The following is a 17,062-nucleotide window of genomic DNA, read 5'->3' as shown; positions in this document are numbered from 1 at the left end:
ATATTTTGGGATTCAAATAATTCCATAGTAAAAGAAAAAAACATCAAATCTCAAAAGAAAAATACGCTCTAAGGTAGACACGGTTGTTCGGTTTGCTATGTGCAAATCTGTGCGATTTGTTTGTTCTGTTCGATTTTCCGAACAGAACATTAACAAATTTTCACAGATCATGGCACACACCCATGTGTGGTTCGAATTGTTCTATTTGTGCAAATTTGTTTTGATCTATTTTTTAAAGAATAAACATATGTTTATTATTATATATATATATGTTTATTCTTTCAAAACATATCAAAAAATATACATATATATGAATTGTTACTTTGTTAGGTTTCGAACTTTCGAAGGATGCTCTCCCTCGGCAGTTCCTCTTCCCCTGTTCCTTAGCGATTTCCTTTCTCCCTCGGGGTCTCAGAAATTTCCTCTCTTCCTCAGTTCCTCGGCGATTTCCTCTCTCCCTCAGCGGCTCGGCGATTTCCTCTCTCTCTCGGCGGCTCAGCGATTTCCTTTCTTCTTTTTTCAAGACTCATCCAACCGAATTCCTTCAAGAATCACGGTAAGATATGAATCTTCTTTAATTTCTTTTTCAAAATTAAAAAAAATTAATCTTCATTTCTTCTTCTTTTCTACAGATTCATTACCGACATTGTAATGATTAATGGGTCATGACTCCCAATCTCCATTATGTCCTTTTTCTTTGTATTTCCTCACTCTTTCCTCATTATACAATTACATATATCTTTTTTATTTTGACCTAATTCATGTGTACGTCTAAACTAGAATTCGGTATTTTATTGTTTGTCTTATTAGTCTCTCTATCTTTCTTCTCTTCATAGATACCAAGTAATTTACAACTCAATCGTTCAGTCAATGCCCCTTTGGGAATCAACATCTCCATTGCCCACAAATGGAGATTTTGGTAACTTATGCATGATGAAATAATGTAAGACTATAAATTTTATTATCAAAATTACGCGACTATGCATATATATGCTTATTTTTAATATCCCAACCCACATGCTTGTGTCTGCAATTCTATTGATAAGTCTCATGCATACTTTGTTTTTACTTCTCAAGAGTAATTACAACAAATTAGGTGTACACCATTGAAAACATGAGTTCTCAGGGTGGACTCGACATATAATAATGCATTTTGGGCACCCAGTATCTGATTTCATTTTAGTACCCAACGCCCATGCATGGATTTCACTCACGAAACCATTGAGCTCAACTTCGGCTGAACTAGTGCTAATTTATGACATCAGGTTTGCATGTTGTCGTGGATTTTAATTCTCAATACTAAATGTTTCCTCTAATCTAGCCTATTGTCATGCACTAGTTCTTTGTCCATCTTATCCAATGAGCAAACTTGGAGTGGGTTATATGATTCTGAATTAAAGAAATTAATTTCATCGTCATCAATCATCATAATATTGATTCTGTCATTATGTCTATTCTTTATTTCAGAACATATTGATTTATCTTTTCAAAAGAAAAATAAATTAATCTCCTTTAAAAAATTTTCTCTCTATTCTTCAAACGGAAATTAATTAATCATTAGAAGATATTAGTTTCATCATCATCGTAAGATTATTTGACTCATGTTCTCTATTCTTTTTTCAAATCATATTAATCTATTTTTCAAAAAGGAAAAGAAATTAATCTTCTAATTTTTGTGGATAAATTGGATTATTATGAATTATTGAGAACATACAAAATGTTTATTTTCTATTCATACATTCTTAGTGAGGTGCACAGGGTGCCTAGAAGTCCTTTATCTCATACATTTGGTGCCTATGAAAGCTCTACATCGTCTGACGGGAATGTTGGCCAAAGAAAAAAAAAAAAGAAGAGAAAGAATGAGTGCGCTGGACAGACACACTTCGCAGAGGTTGAGCCAAATATTTTCACATGCAATCACTGTGCGACACATAGTACTGGTCATGTTGTGACAATAAATCAAAATAAGTATAATTGCAGCACTGTCATATGGTGACATTTGAAAAATGTGCACCTTAAAGAGCATAATGAGTAGAAAGCACAAGAAAGCAGCTCTTCTAGCCAACCATCAGTGGCTAATAGTACTTCACTGGTCGCATGTCGGAGGTCACAAAAGAAGAGCTTGTACATACTTCATATGATTGCTTTAATACATCGCACAGGGGGATATATCCATTCCATCGACAAGTGTTGTGAAGGAAAAAGCTTTCAAGCTTTATATGGAGCTGAAGAGAAGCATCCGTAACCGATTGGAGAGTGTTGATAGAGTGGCCATCAATCTAGATTGTTGGACTTCTGAGAATCGAATCTCATTCATAGGACTCACAGTTCATTGGGTAGACTCGGAATGAAAAATTTGTGAATGTGTCCTTGCTATACGCTAGTTGGAGGGATCGTGCACTGGGGAGTGCTTGAGAGATGTTGTGTTGGAGGTTCTTGCAGAATTTAAATTGAGCACGAAGATGTGTGCTATTATGGCAGATAATACTTTGAACAATGCAACAATGATGGAAATATTAGAACGGGAGTTGCGGACAGCGAACGCCCATTTCAGCGCAAAGAGACATGTCTTGTGTATTGCGCATGTGATTAACTTAGTGATGCATGGCGAGTTGAAGGCACTACAGTCAACTTTCGTTGACGAAGTAGACATCACTAACCTTGATGGTGTGCTGGATGCAGACGAGACTGATACTCCTTGTGCTATTTCATTGGGGGGCACGGTAAGAGAAGTGGTCAGCGCAATATGCAGATCGACAAAGCAAGAGGCGAAGTATTTTTCATATTTTAGACAATAATAAATGTCCAACACGAGGAGGATCCCCCTAGATTGCCTTACTAGGTGGAGCTCTACTTACAAAATGCTATGTGGGTGCCTTGACAAGATAATAGTCATGGATATGATGATATTGTCCGCTCTTAGGAAAACTAATTTACTTGATGCAGAGTGGGACCTAATAGAAAAATATGTTGACTTACTCAAACCACTCCATGAAGGTACCTCTATTGCTATTCAGAGCAAGGCATGGACTTCAAATGAGGGTATAGTCATTATTAAAGGATTGATGAGGCATCTTGAGCAAATTATTGCGGAAATCTCAAACTCATCCATGCTTCTACTTGGACACACTATCTCTACTAGGCAAAGGAATGCCTTAGCTAGTGTATGTGGTGCTATGAGGGCGAAGCTCGAAAAATATGCATTAGTGCTAACACGAAACTAGGCTTTCACTATCGGTTCTCTACTTGATCCATCAATGAAGCTTCACTTGACTGATCAACAAGCCAAGAATGAGGGTCTCTCTACCGTCCGAATTGTAATATTCAGTATCTAGAAACCTTGGGGATTGGTCTAGTGAACTTTCTGCTCCATCCATGAGACATGATTTTCAACAAATGGAGCTACAAGAACTACTAGATCCGTCTGAGCTACCACAAAGAGTTGATCCGATGTAGGAGTTTGACGTATATGCGACGGCCCCCCCAGCATTCGGTGCAGAGGTGTTGCATTGATGGAAGACAACGGCTATCAATTTAATTATCATATAATGTGCATTGTTAGATTAAAAAATATCTTACTTGCCTTATTGAATTTCTGATTTTTTTTATTCCCATAACAAGTCAGGTTTCTTACCCCTCATTAGCATTGGTGGCGAACAAGTTTCTAGCAGTTCATGTGACGAGTGCCGCGTGTGAGCGACTATTCTCAGAAGGGTGTCATGTAATCAACTACAGGAGATCAGGCTCACAGCAAAGAGCGTCGAAGTTCTGATGATGTTGAAGTCATGGTATAGCAACGAAGATTCGAGAGCAGAAGATGACAATAATGGTGATGAACCATTTGCCATTAATGTGGATGCATCCACCGTTTAGGCTCTGTTATTATCATTTTCATTTAATGACATAGATGTAGTTCCTTGACTGATGTATTGCACTCATCATTTATTTAGAAAATGAGTTTAAAGTATTTGTTATCATTATCCATGTTTAATTAATTACTATAGTGTTACTTTGTGTTTCACATTTTTTGGGTAATTGGGTAATGTGAAATGAGATTGGATTATTCTACAACAAAATCTATTATTTGATTATTCCATTTATATATTTTCTTTGATTATTCACTTTTCGTTTTTAGTATTCATTTCGTCAATTTTTATTTGTTTGCATTTTTTATTTAATTGTATGTATATTATAGTTACTATGCTCTTATTTGAGTGATTCGGCGATAAATTGTTTATCACCTTAACTTAATCTCATTATTAGGATCATTTGAATAACTAAGACTATTTCTTTAATAAGACATCCACAGTAAGAAAAGGTACTATAAACATTTTTTCCTGAGAATTTCTTAGAATTTTTGTGAATTGTGCAAATTTGTGCGAATTTTACAAATTGTGCAAATTTTGTTCGAATTGTTCTAATTGTGCAAAAAGCTGTTTTAATTTTCGCTCAAAGAAAGAACAGAACAAAGAACAAGGCCCAGTGTGGTTCTTTTGTGTGAATTTTTTGTTCGTCTCAAAAGAACAGAACAGAACAACCATATCTAGTAGTCGAAAGTGATGCCTGTAATATCATTACTAATCAATTAGGAGACTGTTAAATAATAAATATCATTAGGAAAAAAAACACTTAAGATGTTGATGTAACAATACAAATTTGAAATAATCAGCTTCAAAAAGGTTGGCTTATTCCTTGTTGAGGAGGAAATACACCAAAAGGTGGTCATAGTATCATGAATTTAAACTACTCAATTGAAAGGAATTTTCTAATTCTTTGTTGGAAAATCATATTTCCTTTAAAATATAACTAGGGGTGGTTCATCTTAGGGTTGGCTCCAATAAAAGATATAATAGGGGTGGTTCCATCTTAGGGTTGGTTCCATTAAAAGATACACTAAGGGTGGTTCCATCTTAGAGTTGGTTCCACTAAAAGATACACAAAGTTGTTTAATTTATCTTACGACATGTTGATATCAGAAGAAAAATTCCCCATGAAGTGAGTTTTACATTGGACCAAAGACCAAGGTCGACCAAAAGAGAACCTGAGTTAAATTACTTTTCCTCATTCAACTTTGGCTTTCACAGAAGGGATTAAAGAAATGTCTGAAAATTTAATCATTGAGCTTGAAATATTTATTTAATTCAATATCAAAGAAACATTATCATGCTTTGGAAAAAAGACACTCGAAGTGGTGGGTTGTAGATTGATAGGATCCTAGGGGGTAGTTTTGTCATGTTAGCCCACAGGGGCATTTCAGTCATTTAGCTATTTGTCATGAACAATTTGTCTAACTGCATGAACAATTTATCCTCGGCCATTTCAGAACGATCATCTCAGTAAAAAGCAAATAGACAAAACAGAGTTCTCCAATAGCCAATACTATCACAACCTCATGAACTAAATGTTGAACTTAGTTGGGAAGGATATACAGTTAGACAACCAGAGAAAGACCTTAATAGGAAGAAATACCTACAAATCATTTCATAAAGGGCGGCTGAAGTTGAGATCTCATGTTAACTGCACACTGAAACCTTTCATAATGGAAAATTCTACGAACCCATACCTAAAGCCTTTTTCCTGAGGAGAGCAGCTCAAAATGGAGGAAGCAGGGCCTCATCAGCAGAGAAAGCGGTCAGAGGGGGGGACAAGGTGCCTGATTTGCCACAAAGAAGATTATAAGATAATATATTGCCATTTTTACTGATCTCTATCTTTATAAATTATTATATAGATTTATAAAGAAAAAATATCCATGCAGATAGTCATCTTTTTAGTGGTACTTAAATAGAGCACAACAGGGAAGGCATGTGATGTGTCTGGATCTAATATGAATTGATTGAAGGATAAATCAGAAAGACAGAACCGATCGACAGATAGGGAAAGGGATCGATCTAGAGAGAGATCGCTCCAGAATGTGATACGATCCTATACATTGAATATAAGAGAGGTCGAAGAAGGGGTCGTCAGAGCCAGGCATGTTACGAGAAGGCTGTGGTTATTGTAGTTCAGCATGGAGGCCGAGCAGTGGATGACCCTAATGAACTATGTAGAGAAAAGAGAAGGTATAACGGCCCATTAAGAAGGGCCAGGACAATCCCAGAAAGTAGCAACAGTTTTGAATGAAGAATATAAGTCCCTCGAATGGGAGAAGGGAGGGGCCTTTTTGATGATGATTCAAGAACAAGAGAGGTCCATGGTTCTCTCTTGGACGGGCTGCATTCAGCAAGAGTGCAGGAGGGATCGGGGAACGTTCTGGATTTGAGTATCTCCATCAGAGAAGAGCAGGGGGCCTGCAGAGAAGAATCAGATCTGCAGAGGAAGAGAGCAGCAAGGACTGTGACAGATTAACCATAGGCAAATAAGGTTTGTCTCTTTTCCTGGAGTTGATACCTTAACTGTGATACATTCATATCAGAATGCAAAAGACTAAAATACCCCTGGAGGAGTGAAATGATGGAAACACTTCTTTGTGGGGCCAAGGGTCGTATCAGCATTAAGGTTAGAACCTGAGATACTTACCAATGAATGTTTTAGAACTCCATGATCAACAGGACCTTGCTCCTCAGTGGCAAAGATAAATGCCTCCAGAGTCTAGTTATTCAGAAAAGACTTCAAAGAAAAGGCCGGGAAGGAGTCCTGCAAAACAAACATAGATTTGCCACGGACCTTATCTCCAAATTCAAATCATGTTGGGACGCCATTGGAAATCTGAGATGAATTAGATAAAGTGGATGAAACACGACCGATGATGAAGATAAAAACAAATAGTTTGAATATAACAATGTACAGAAAAGATGATCCTCCACATACCCTAACACTTAACGAGATGACTCCACTTTTCCGGGGGCTGACTCTTAGACACCTCATATTGCCATTCATATATCTCTTTCTGGTTTCTAATTCACGTCCTTCTAAATTTGGGTAATGTTCCTTCTAAATTTGTGGATATTCATAAGGAATAGAACTCGGCCAAGCCACTACCTTGCAACTTGCTTTCATACAGGTCATGCATCCTACCTCTCTCCTCTGACCAGGCGCCCTACTAGAGGGTTTTCCATAATTATCAAATTCCGGCAGCCTTTACTATCTCTGTCCCTACACGCCTGGCTCAAGATGTATTGTCATATCAAGCTTATGGTCAAGCCCCAAGAGGTTATCCGGCCCATATTGTTTTAGAACTCCATGGGAAGGAGTTAATGTGCAGATAATATATATATATATATAGAGAGAGAGGAGAACAGCGCAGGAGGAACAGCTAAAAGACTCGATAACAGCAAAGTAAAAGCTCTATTAACAGACTCGATTACAGTAGAGTGAAAGCTCTATAAACAGAACAGATTACAGTAGAGTTTTCCAAGCATTCTATAGAAAATAACTCGAAAGACACAACTTTCAACATCATAAAAAAGATTTCAAAAACACTAAGGCTATCAAGTGGTTTAAACATCCAGAGGAACAGTTTAAAATGTAGCTCCAGAGAATGATAATATGGGAACACTTAAAGGTTGCGAAGATAAGTTTAGTGGCACCGACAGTTCAAGACCTAAGATACCTTGCCGAGCTCCTGCTGGAGGCACTGCCTGACCACTGATATCTGGCGCACCAACTTTTCCATCAGAGAATGACTGGGGAGATTCGCGTGTGCTATGAATGAAGAAGAAATCGTATTCAACAATAGTATAAGAGAATGGTTTTTTTCCAAAAATAGGAAGGGATGAGATACCGAGAATCGCCTGGTTCAACTTTTCAGCCACGTTCTGCTGGTGTTCAGGGCTTAGCAGATGAAACATGGGGGACTTCTCGGGTTCTTCGTAGGCAAGGAGAGCCATCAGATCCTAGGTTATAAATTAAACACTGATTCAGGGCTAATGTCAAATTTCACAGGATGTAGGGTATCAAGAGACAGAAGAATACCTCTAGTTTACCAACGTATCTCTGGATCTTTCCGAATGGAGTCAGAGCTTTCTGAGCAAACTCCAGAGCTTCTGTGCTGTAAAAGACAATGATTGTAAATCAATAATAAATATTTTGATACTTATCCAATAAAACAAAAGTTTTTTATGACTACTCACTATTTCCGACAACGGACTAACTCCACAAAGTGAAGGCTGAGAAGATCAAAGTGCAGGTCCTTGTTTTGCTCCAGAAAATTCGGAACCAGCTGCTCTGTCAATTCAACGGCCTTCAGGGAGTTCCCTTCCAATGCGAAATGAAAAATTGCTAAAAAAGGGAAAATGTGAGGAAAAATATATCAACATATTTTTTTTTAATCGCATTAAAATAATTTTCTATTTTGCAACATACAGATGATTTAGACGATTTCACAATATATACTTAACTTATAAAAAAAAAGAAACGTTGACTTTTTCTATGGTCACAGAATTCAACAAGAGAGTAGGGTCCTTTACATCCTCAAACATTTTATGAAACATAATCAACGCCAACAGGATCAACATCGTCATTTCCATCAACCATCTATTCTTTATTTTCTTCTTGGTCATGACATTCTCAATTAGGCCGTTTGATGTCGAAGTGATGACGGTGTTGTACAGAGGGACATCAACATCAATGGTAATCTTCTCAATTTCGTTGGCATTGTTAACCATCCTAAATTTTTCAACTTCAGTGCCATTGCTAACATCCTAAAATTTGCCAACATCAGCATCATCGCTGAGTCAACGAGGGTCAGTACGTTGACAATGACGATGTACATCATCCTGGAGTCAAACTCAGGTCCTGAGTGATCAAATCTGTGTCTGTTGGTTATTCCCTTGTATGACGATGTTAGCACCCGAGCTTTGTGTGTAACTGCCAACATCACCTTTGAATGAGAGGCAAAAATCATATTTCCAATACAGGACAACAGGAAGTGGAGGTGATGCCATGGCTATCCCACTCAAATGATTGGCAAATGCTGGCCCCAGAGGCATTACCTCTGACGTATGCTCTGATTATTAGGCTCCAGTTCCTAAAGAGCATCCTATAGCACCTCGTATACAGAAGCCTAGGCAACAGCTGGCATATAGGTTTCTGGTGCAGAGATATGGGCAAGGCAGAACTGATTGATGAAGGAGAGACAGCTGAGACATACTTATTGACTCCAGTAATATCTGAAAGTTTGGAGGAAGCTGCAGAAATGATGCAGGGATAGATGACTCTTAGGCCTGGCTGATTGCCCTGAGAAAAGATAAGTGTACATGTACTATGAAACTACTGTACCCTGTGAGTCATGTAGCTTCTTATAAACATCTATTGCCTCAAATGAAACTTTTCAAAGTAATACTAAAGTTTTCCAATATCCCAAAGAATGTAGATGAAGCGTTTGGAGATGAAAAATGGAAAAAGGCAATGGATGAGCAAATGGATACACTCCTAAAGAATGAGACATGGGAGTTGTCAGAAATATCACCAGGCACGAAGACAGTCAGGTGCAGGCAGTTCTACAACTTGAAGTTCATGTCAGATGGAAACCTGGAGAGATACCGCACCCGGTTGGTACCATGGACTACACTTAGATATACGGGAAAGATTATAGCGATATTTTTGCCCCTATTAAAAACTATGCACTGTATGTAAACTTCTTTCACTAGCTGTGAATTTCAGATGGAATGTCCAACAATAAAACAAGAAGAATGTTTTTTATCCACAACAAAATGGAGGAGAAAGTCTATTGGCAGTGACCACCAGGATCCTATCAAAAGCAGCAAGTGAGGTATGTGTGTAAGCTATCAAGAGCACTTTATTGCCTAAATCAATCTCTTAGGGCACAGTTTGGGAGATTCTCAAGTGCCATGAAAAAGATGGGGTAATGCCCATTCAGTGCCAATCATTGTTTTTAAGAAATAATTGGTGCCCTCCCAATCCGATAAATAATATGATCATTAAGTACACATAATGCCCAACGGGATGCCCCATGCACTGGCGCTTTAACCCATGTACTTTTTGTACATGGGTTAAACGATGTGATACGATCCCAATAAGAGTTTATGAAAGGAGAAAGAAGCAAAGAGGGATAGGCAGTGGGCCAGCTGGTGCTGAGCTGGAAAATAACTATCTACTTCTTGAAAGGTAGTTAGGAAGGAAATAAAGTAGTATAAATAAAGTCGAAGGCACGTAAAGAAGGCACGGAGGATTTGAAGTTCTTTGGGGCTAGGATTTCTTGGGAGAGCGGAGCAACATTCGGCTAGAGGTTCTTCGGGAGTTTCTTGGTCGCTGAGGAGTGAGGAGACTACGTTGAAGTGGCTCGTGATAATTGAATTTCAAGAAGCAAGGATCAACTGTAAGTCAAGTTTACCCGAATTCCTGTCGTTAGATACTCTTGTCGTATCATTGGTATCAGAGCGGTGATCTTTACAGCAATAACACTCAAAGAGGTGGAAGCAAGGTTGGAAGAGAAAGAGGCGGAGTTGGGAGAGATCAAGGCAGAACAGAAGAGGATTGCAGAGGAAGTGAAGTTGATCTGAGAAGAGGCCAAGAAGAATGGCGAGTTGTTAAGACAAGTATTGCGGACGCTCGCAACACTCAATCAAGAAAGCACACCAGCAGAACGAGGACCGGAGGAGGAATTACCCAGAAACTATAAAAAAGGGAAGAGCCGTGGAGTGGAGGAAGTCGAGACGAAGAATGAAGCACGCAACGAGAATCGAAGTAAGACTCAGATACAACAGACAAGGAGTAAAATGGAAGCACCAAGATTCTGTGGAGAAGATGTCAAAGGGTGGGTGAGAGGAAAGGAACGTTTCTTTCACGTCCAAGAGGTATTAATTTAAGATCAAATAGATGTGGCCATGGCTAATTTAGAAGGTGAAGCCTTGCAGTGGTATCTATGGACCACTGATCGATATGAGTTTACTGGTTGGAACAACTTCAAGATCCAAATTGAAAAAAGGTTTGATGAAACACTAGGTGGAAATATTAAGCACCAGTTTATGGACATCCAGCACCAGTTTGTGAAAGAATATCGCAAAGAATTTAAAAGGTTGTCGGTCTATTTGCCACCAATGCCGGAAGATATAATGTATGACATTTTCCTAAAAGGATTGAAAACAGAGATTCAGATAGAAATGGATGTCAAAGAACTTTTGGGATTGAGAAGATTGATGGATCTGGCCCTAAAAACTGAGAAACGACTCAACGCCCTGTGGCAGGCATGGGACGACCACCCAGTAGCGGATCATGTTTCCAGAGAAGCAGAATGCAGACAATTTATCCCCAAGGATGAGTAGGGGGAAGTTTTGACCCAAATAAAATTAAAGAACCAGAAGCCAATCAAGAGACACCTGCATACACACAGAAAATATTGCTAGCGGGGGAAGAGTTCCAGAAGTGTTGCGAGAAGGGCCTGTGTTATAACTGTAATGAGAAATTTATGCCAGGGCACCGATGTAAGAAAAAACTTCAATTCTTGATCGTAACAGAGGAAGACAAGGAGACAGGAGAGGAGACGCCAATAGTTCAAGATATCCTAGTTGGAGCGGAACCAGGGGAAGAGGGTCAACTCCTTACGCAAGTATCTTTGAATGCTAAGATGGGGATGACTCACCCAAAGTTCATGAAGCTAAGAGGAAGAATGCAGGAAGCCGAGGTAGTGGTGATGATTGATATTGGAGCATCACACAACTTCATATCCATAGAACTAAAGGAAAATTTCAATTTTCCCACAGATCTGACTGTGCAATTTGCTGTCATACTGGGAAACGGAAGAACAAATCGAGGACATGGAGTGTGCAGAGATTTTTTCTTTTTTGAAAATTCATGAGGCGGTCACCCTAACTAATCGGTAACCACCTGTCAAGTACATGCCTTGAGCCCTGAGGCTCTATTACATCTATGTTTGTCCTCTTCCCTCTACAGCCCCACCTCGAGGGAACCATGACGCCATGAGACCTACCTCATGGGCTAGCCCGTCCATTGAAGCCTTCCCCCCTCTGAAGATCACCTCATTTCTATGGATCCATATACTCCAGAGCACTGTCATTGCTCGTCCCCCCACTTCTCTTTGTCGTAGGCCGATTCTCTGGAGGGACTCCTGAAAGGCCTCCTCTGATGACACATTCACCGCCAATTTTGCTTGGGTAGCCCAAACCGTGCTGGCAAACGGGCAACCGAAAAACAGGTGATTACAGTCCGTGTCGCCGATTGGTTCATATACAAGGTGTGGATTTAAAAGCTAACGTTTCCTTCCTATCATTTTAGGAATGTCGTGGTTAACCTCTCTAGGGTGAATAAAAATTCAATGGGAACGGTTAGTACTGAAGATCAAGGTGAAGGGTCAAAAAGTAACATATGAAGGTGACCGACAGTTATCCTTGTTTTCACTTGTCACAGAAATCACTGGGGAAAGTTATGAAGACTAAGAATTTGGCTGTTTTAGCGTTGCACCAGTTGCAACTCAACGAGTATGAATGCCATGCTGAGACTTCTATAGAAATGCACCAGTTGAAGAGTAATTTTCCCACAGTTTTTGATCCACCCAGTGGACTGCCCCCCTCCCATGGAATAGATCATGCTATAACGTTAGTTCCAAATGCTCAACCGGTCAACGTTAGACCTTATCGGTATTCTTGTAAACAAACGGATGAAATTGAGAAATTGATCCAAAAATTACTGGAAGCAGAACTAATCAGACCGTCAAAAAGCATGTTTGCAAGCCCTGTTTTATTGGTAAAGAAGACCACGGGTGGAGGTTTTGTGTGGACTATAGAGCACTGAATGCAATCACCATACCCAATCGATATCTGATACCAATTGTGGAGGAACTGTTGGACAAGTTACACGGATCAGTCATTTTCTCCAAGTTAGATCTTAAGTCAGGATATCATCAGATTAGAATGAAGGATGAAGATGTGGCGAAAACCGCCTTCAGGACACATGAAGAACGTAATGCCTTTTGGACTCGTGAATGCCCCTGCGACATTCCAGGGTCTCATGAATTCTCCGTTCAAGCCTCTTACCTGCGTTGGTTCATGCGTGTTTTCTTTGATGTACTCATATATAGTAGTTCACAGGAAATGCATGCCAAGCACCTTGACCAAGTCTTTAAAATTCTGGCTGAAAATGACCTACACATTAATGCAAAAAAGTGCCAGTTTGCCAACGGATCAGCTGGAATTCTTGGGTCACTGGATCTCAAACCACTGAGTCAGAACTGATTCAGCGAAGGTAGAAGCAATGGTCAACTGGCCGACCCCTAAGACATTGAAGGAACTCCAAGGTTATTACTGGAGATTTGTTAAAGATTATGCTCTAAAGGCTGCCCCCTTATCATCATTACTGAAGAAGGATGCTTTTGTCGGGAGCGACATGTCCAAATTTGTTTTTGAATTGCTGAAAACAGCCATGACCATGACTCCCGTACTAGCTTTGCCAGATTTCAGAGCTCCATTCATCATAGAGACGGATGCCTCAGGTGTGGGAGTAGGGGCCGTGATCATGCAAGGGGGAAGGCTGGTGGGCTATTTCAGTCAGGCCCTATCAAAAAGATGTCAGGTTAAGTCTGCTTACGAGAGAGAATTAATGGCAAATGTATTTGTAGTGCAGAAATGGTGCCACTATCTGATACACCGACCTTCCACCATAGGCACTGATCAGTATAGCCTGACATTCTTGCTGAAACAGAAACAGGTGCAAGACCCGTATGCTAAGTGGGCCTGCAAACAAGGACGCCACAACACTGCGGCAGATCCTCTGTTTATTTTCCCAGGACTGAGACAGTTGATGGCTATGGGTGTTTCATCAATGTGTAGAGTTGAATGATATGCTACCATATCGAATTGTTAAAGAAATTCCGTAAATAGGACTCACAGAAGGTCCTCACTCTAGTTCCTTGTCTTGCAAGAGCAGCACAACATCATCTTCAAGCTTCTCTGCAACCACGAATCTCCGAAGAGCCCCAAGCCGAATGCAGCCTCCAACTCCTCCAGAATCCCCACTCAAGAAAGGCCCAAATCCTCCGTCCCCTTTCTTTCTGTGCCTCCTCCTTTAATTATACTGTCCCTTTATTTCCTAACTAACTATCTTTCAAGATAGGAAGTTATTTTGGCAGGTGAGTGCCAGCTGGCTCACTGCCTATCGCTCCTTTCTTCTTTCTTCTTTCATAAACCCTCAACGGGATTGCATCATTGGCACGGCCACCGTCACGAAGGAAGTAGAAGAAGACCCAAAGTGCCAGGAGATTATTGAAACTATCTCAGAACAACCTGGCAAGTATACCAATTTCACATTTACACATGATACGTTGTTATACAAAGGGAGATTAGTCATTCCGCAACAGTCAACTCTCAGTCCGAACATTGTAAAAACTTATCATGAATCTCCTCTGGACGGTCATACGGGGTACCAGCGCACTTACAAGCGCATTCTACAAGATTTATATTGGCGGAATATGAAGGCAATGATTAAATCTTATGTTGATGGTTGTCACATATGCCAAACTAACAAAATGTCCTCGTTGTCACCTGCGGGACTGTTGCAACCCATACCCCTTCCAGAAAGAGTGTGGGACGATATTGGAATGGATTTCATTGAAGGGTAGCCACATTCCCATGGCTTTAATTTTATCATGGTAGAGGTGGATCGTTTGGGTAAATTTAGTCACTTTATACCACTTAAACATCCATTCACAGTTGCTCAAGTAGCAGAACATTTCATCAAAGAGGTGGTGAGGCTGCATGGGGTCCCTGTGTCAATCGTATCTGACCGGGACAAAGTATTTACCAGTGCATTATAGAAGGAACTATTCACACAGCAAGGTACTACCCAATGCATGAGCTCATCGTACCACCCGCAGACCGAGGGCCAATCTGAAGTGGTAAACAGAAGTTTAGAAACATATCTGAGATGTTATACATCGGAGCACCCAAAAAGTTGGTCCAAATGGCTTCGTTGGGCAGATTACTCCTACAACACTTCATTCCATTCCTCATTGAAGTCAACCCCATTTCAAGTTCTACACGGACGCCCACCTCCTCAGCTACTCTGTTATGGGTCTCCTGCGACGCCCATTTCATCTGAGGACAGTCTTCTATTACAACAAGACAACATGCTTGATCCTATTCAAAAACAATTGCAATGCACGCAAACATAAATGAGAAACAAAGCAGACCGACACCGGTGTGATCTCCATTTCAATATCGGGGACAAAGTTTACTTGAGATTAAGACCTTATCGAATGAAATCATTGGCAAAATAGGTAAACGAGAAACAATCCCCAAGGTTCTTCGGACCATTCTCAGTGATCAAGAAAGTGGGAGAAGTGGCCTATTGTTTACAGCTACCAGTAGGGTGTTCCTTGCATCCAGTGTTTCATGTCTCTCAATTAAAGAAAGCATTGGGCCCGACAGAAACTGCACATGACATTCTGCCTGAATTGGCACCTGACTTAGAGTTACAACTACAGCCCGAAAAAGTGCTGAATGTTAGAAAAAAAATCAGGAATGGTGGAAGTCTTAATCCAATGAAAAGGTTTACCAATTATAGACTCCGCCTGGGAGAAAGTCTTGTTAATACGTCAACAGTTCCCAGGGTTCCATCTTGGGGACAAGGTGACAGTCAATGGAGGGGGTAATGATATGATCCCGATAAGAGTTTATAAAAGGAGAAAGAAGCAAAGAGGGATAAGCAGTGGGCCAGCTGGCGCTGAGCTGGCAAAATAACTACCTACTTCTTGAAAGGTAGTTAGGAAGGAAAAAAAGTAGTAGTATAAATAAAGGCGAAGGCACGAAAAGAAGACACAGAGGATTTGAAATTCTTTGGGGCAAGGATTTCTCAGGAGAGCAGAGCTGCATTCGGCTTGAGGTTCTTTGGGAGTTTCTTGGTCACTGAGGAGCGAGGAAACTACGTCGAAGTCTTTCGTGATAACTGAGTTTGGAGAAGCGACCAATTGTAAGTCAAGTTTACCTGAATTCTTGCCATTAGATACTCTTGTTGTATCACGATGCTTCCGTCTATTGAAGATGACCTCATTCTAATGCAGCCACATTGCCCAGAGCACCGCGAAGGCATGACCATGCCCCTCTTGCCACCTGAGGCCATCCCACTGTATATAGTCCCATAAGATTTCCTCTAAGGAGACGACCACACCTGTGGTTGAATGGCGGGTCCACATGTCTCAGGCGAACGACCATTCAAGAAGAGATGGTTGCAGTCTTTGTCTCCGCTTACGCACACAGCACCACCGAGGCTTCTGGGAGCCACCTCTTCCTGATGACCTTCTTCACTAGTCTTCATCAAAGGAGCATCCAACAGAAAACCTGGCTTTCAGGGGGATCTTTTGTCTCCATATGGTGCAACACGCGTGGATGATCCTTGGTTCTTCCCCGATGAGTCTTCGGCTGAGCCTCACATAAGCATCCTGAACAGAGAAGGATGTGCCTATACGCAACCATCCGTCATGTGTCCCTCTCAGTGAACATAGGTGGATTAAAGGTAGCTGCATCCTCATATTCTCCACTCTTTGGTAGGGCAGCACTACGCATGGATTCCACATGTTACCCCAACACTCCCATTTCATTACTAGAAATGATGGAATGGAAATTCGGCATCTAAGTAACCAACTTTCTAAGCAGTTCAAAATTAAAATCCGCCGGAAGTTAAAATACTTTCTCCACAGTTAAGTGGCAGACTCAACCCAATGGATATTTAAATCTCAAAATAAATATTAACTTAATCTAATCTCACGAAATGACAGAATGCAAGCCTTCAGCAGTACCAGTTGATGCTAATCTCACGCCTGGGCTTTGTGAAGAGGTTGCCACAGTGTATACCAAGTCATCAATGATTGATTGGAAGGCTTATCTACTTGAACCACTCTTTCCCGGATATTAGTTACACTGTTGGACTTCTCAACCTAAATATGCACAGGCCCCCAGAACCACATGCAGGCACATCACATCTTAAAGGTACAGCAGGACACAGCATACTATTCACAATGGGAAACTACTTAGTGTCAGCCGAGATATTTAGAATATACTCCTTGTCTAAAATTCATTCTATTATGGGAGTCTTCTTGTTGTGGGCCCCACTAGACGTACAACCTGGCAAGTATATAAGTCAATGGAGCTCC

At 40.4% G+C, this 17,062-nt stretch overlaps 1 protein-coding gene across 3 annotated transcripts in view; it reads right to left on the bottom strand.

Annotated features, from left to right (window-relative positions):
* Positions 1–5,438: 5,438 nt before the first annotated feature.
* LOC144706408 (LisH and RanBPM domains containing protein) overlaps positions 5,439–17,062 on the bottom strand; it is a 32,410-nt gene continuing 20,786 nt past the window's right edge. The window contains exons 3-8 of one of the 3 annotated variants that reach the window (XM_078579339.1): positions 8,073–8,220; positions 7,915–7,990; positions 7,724–7,835; positions 7,553–7,644; positions 6,520–6,636; positions 5,439–5,653 (exon numbers count right to left, since the gene is read on the bottom strand). In XM_078579339.1, coding sequence (XP_078435465.1) covers positions 6,592–6,636; positions 7,553–7,644; positions 7,724–7,835; positions 7,915–7,990; positions 8,073–8,220 — 473 coding nt within the window. In that variant the 3' untranslated portion in view covers positions 5,439–5,653; positions 6,520–6,591. Of the gene's footprint in view, positions 5,654–6,519; positions 6,637–7,138; positions 7,195–7,551; positions 7,645–7,723; positions 7,836–7,914; positions 7,991–8,072; positions 8,221–17,062 lie in introns of those variants that run through there. The other 2 variants (XM_078579341.1, XM_078579340.1) reach the window with 2 other exon arrangements.

Source organism: Wolffia australiana, chromosome 8 (genome assembly GCF_029677425.1).
Source record: "Wolffia australiana isolate 7733 chromosome 8, ASM2967742v1".
In the NCBI taxonomy this organism is placed as follows: domain Eukaryota; kingdom Viridiplantae; phylum Streptophyta; class Magnoliopsida; order Alismatales; family Araceae; genus Wolffia; species Wolffia australiana.
This window is presented reverse-complemented; position numbering and strand designations above follow the sequence as displayed.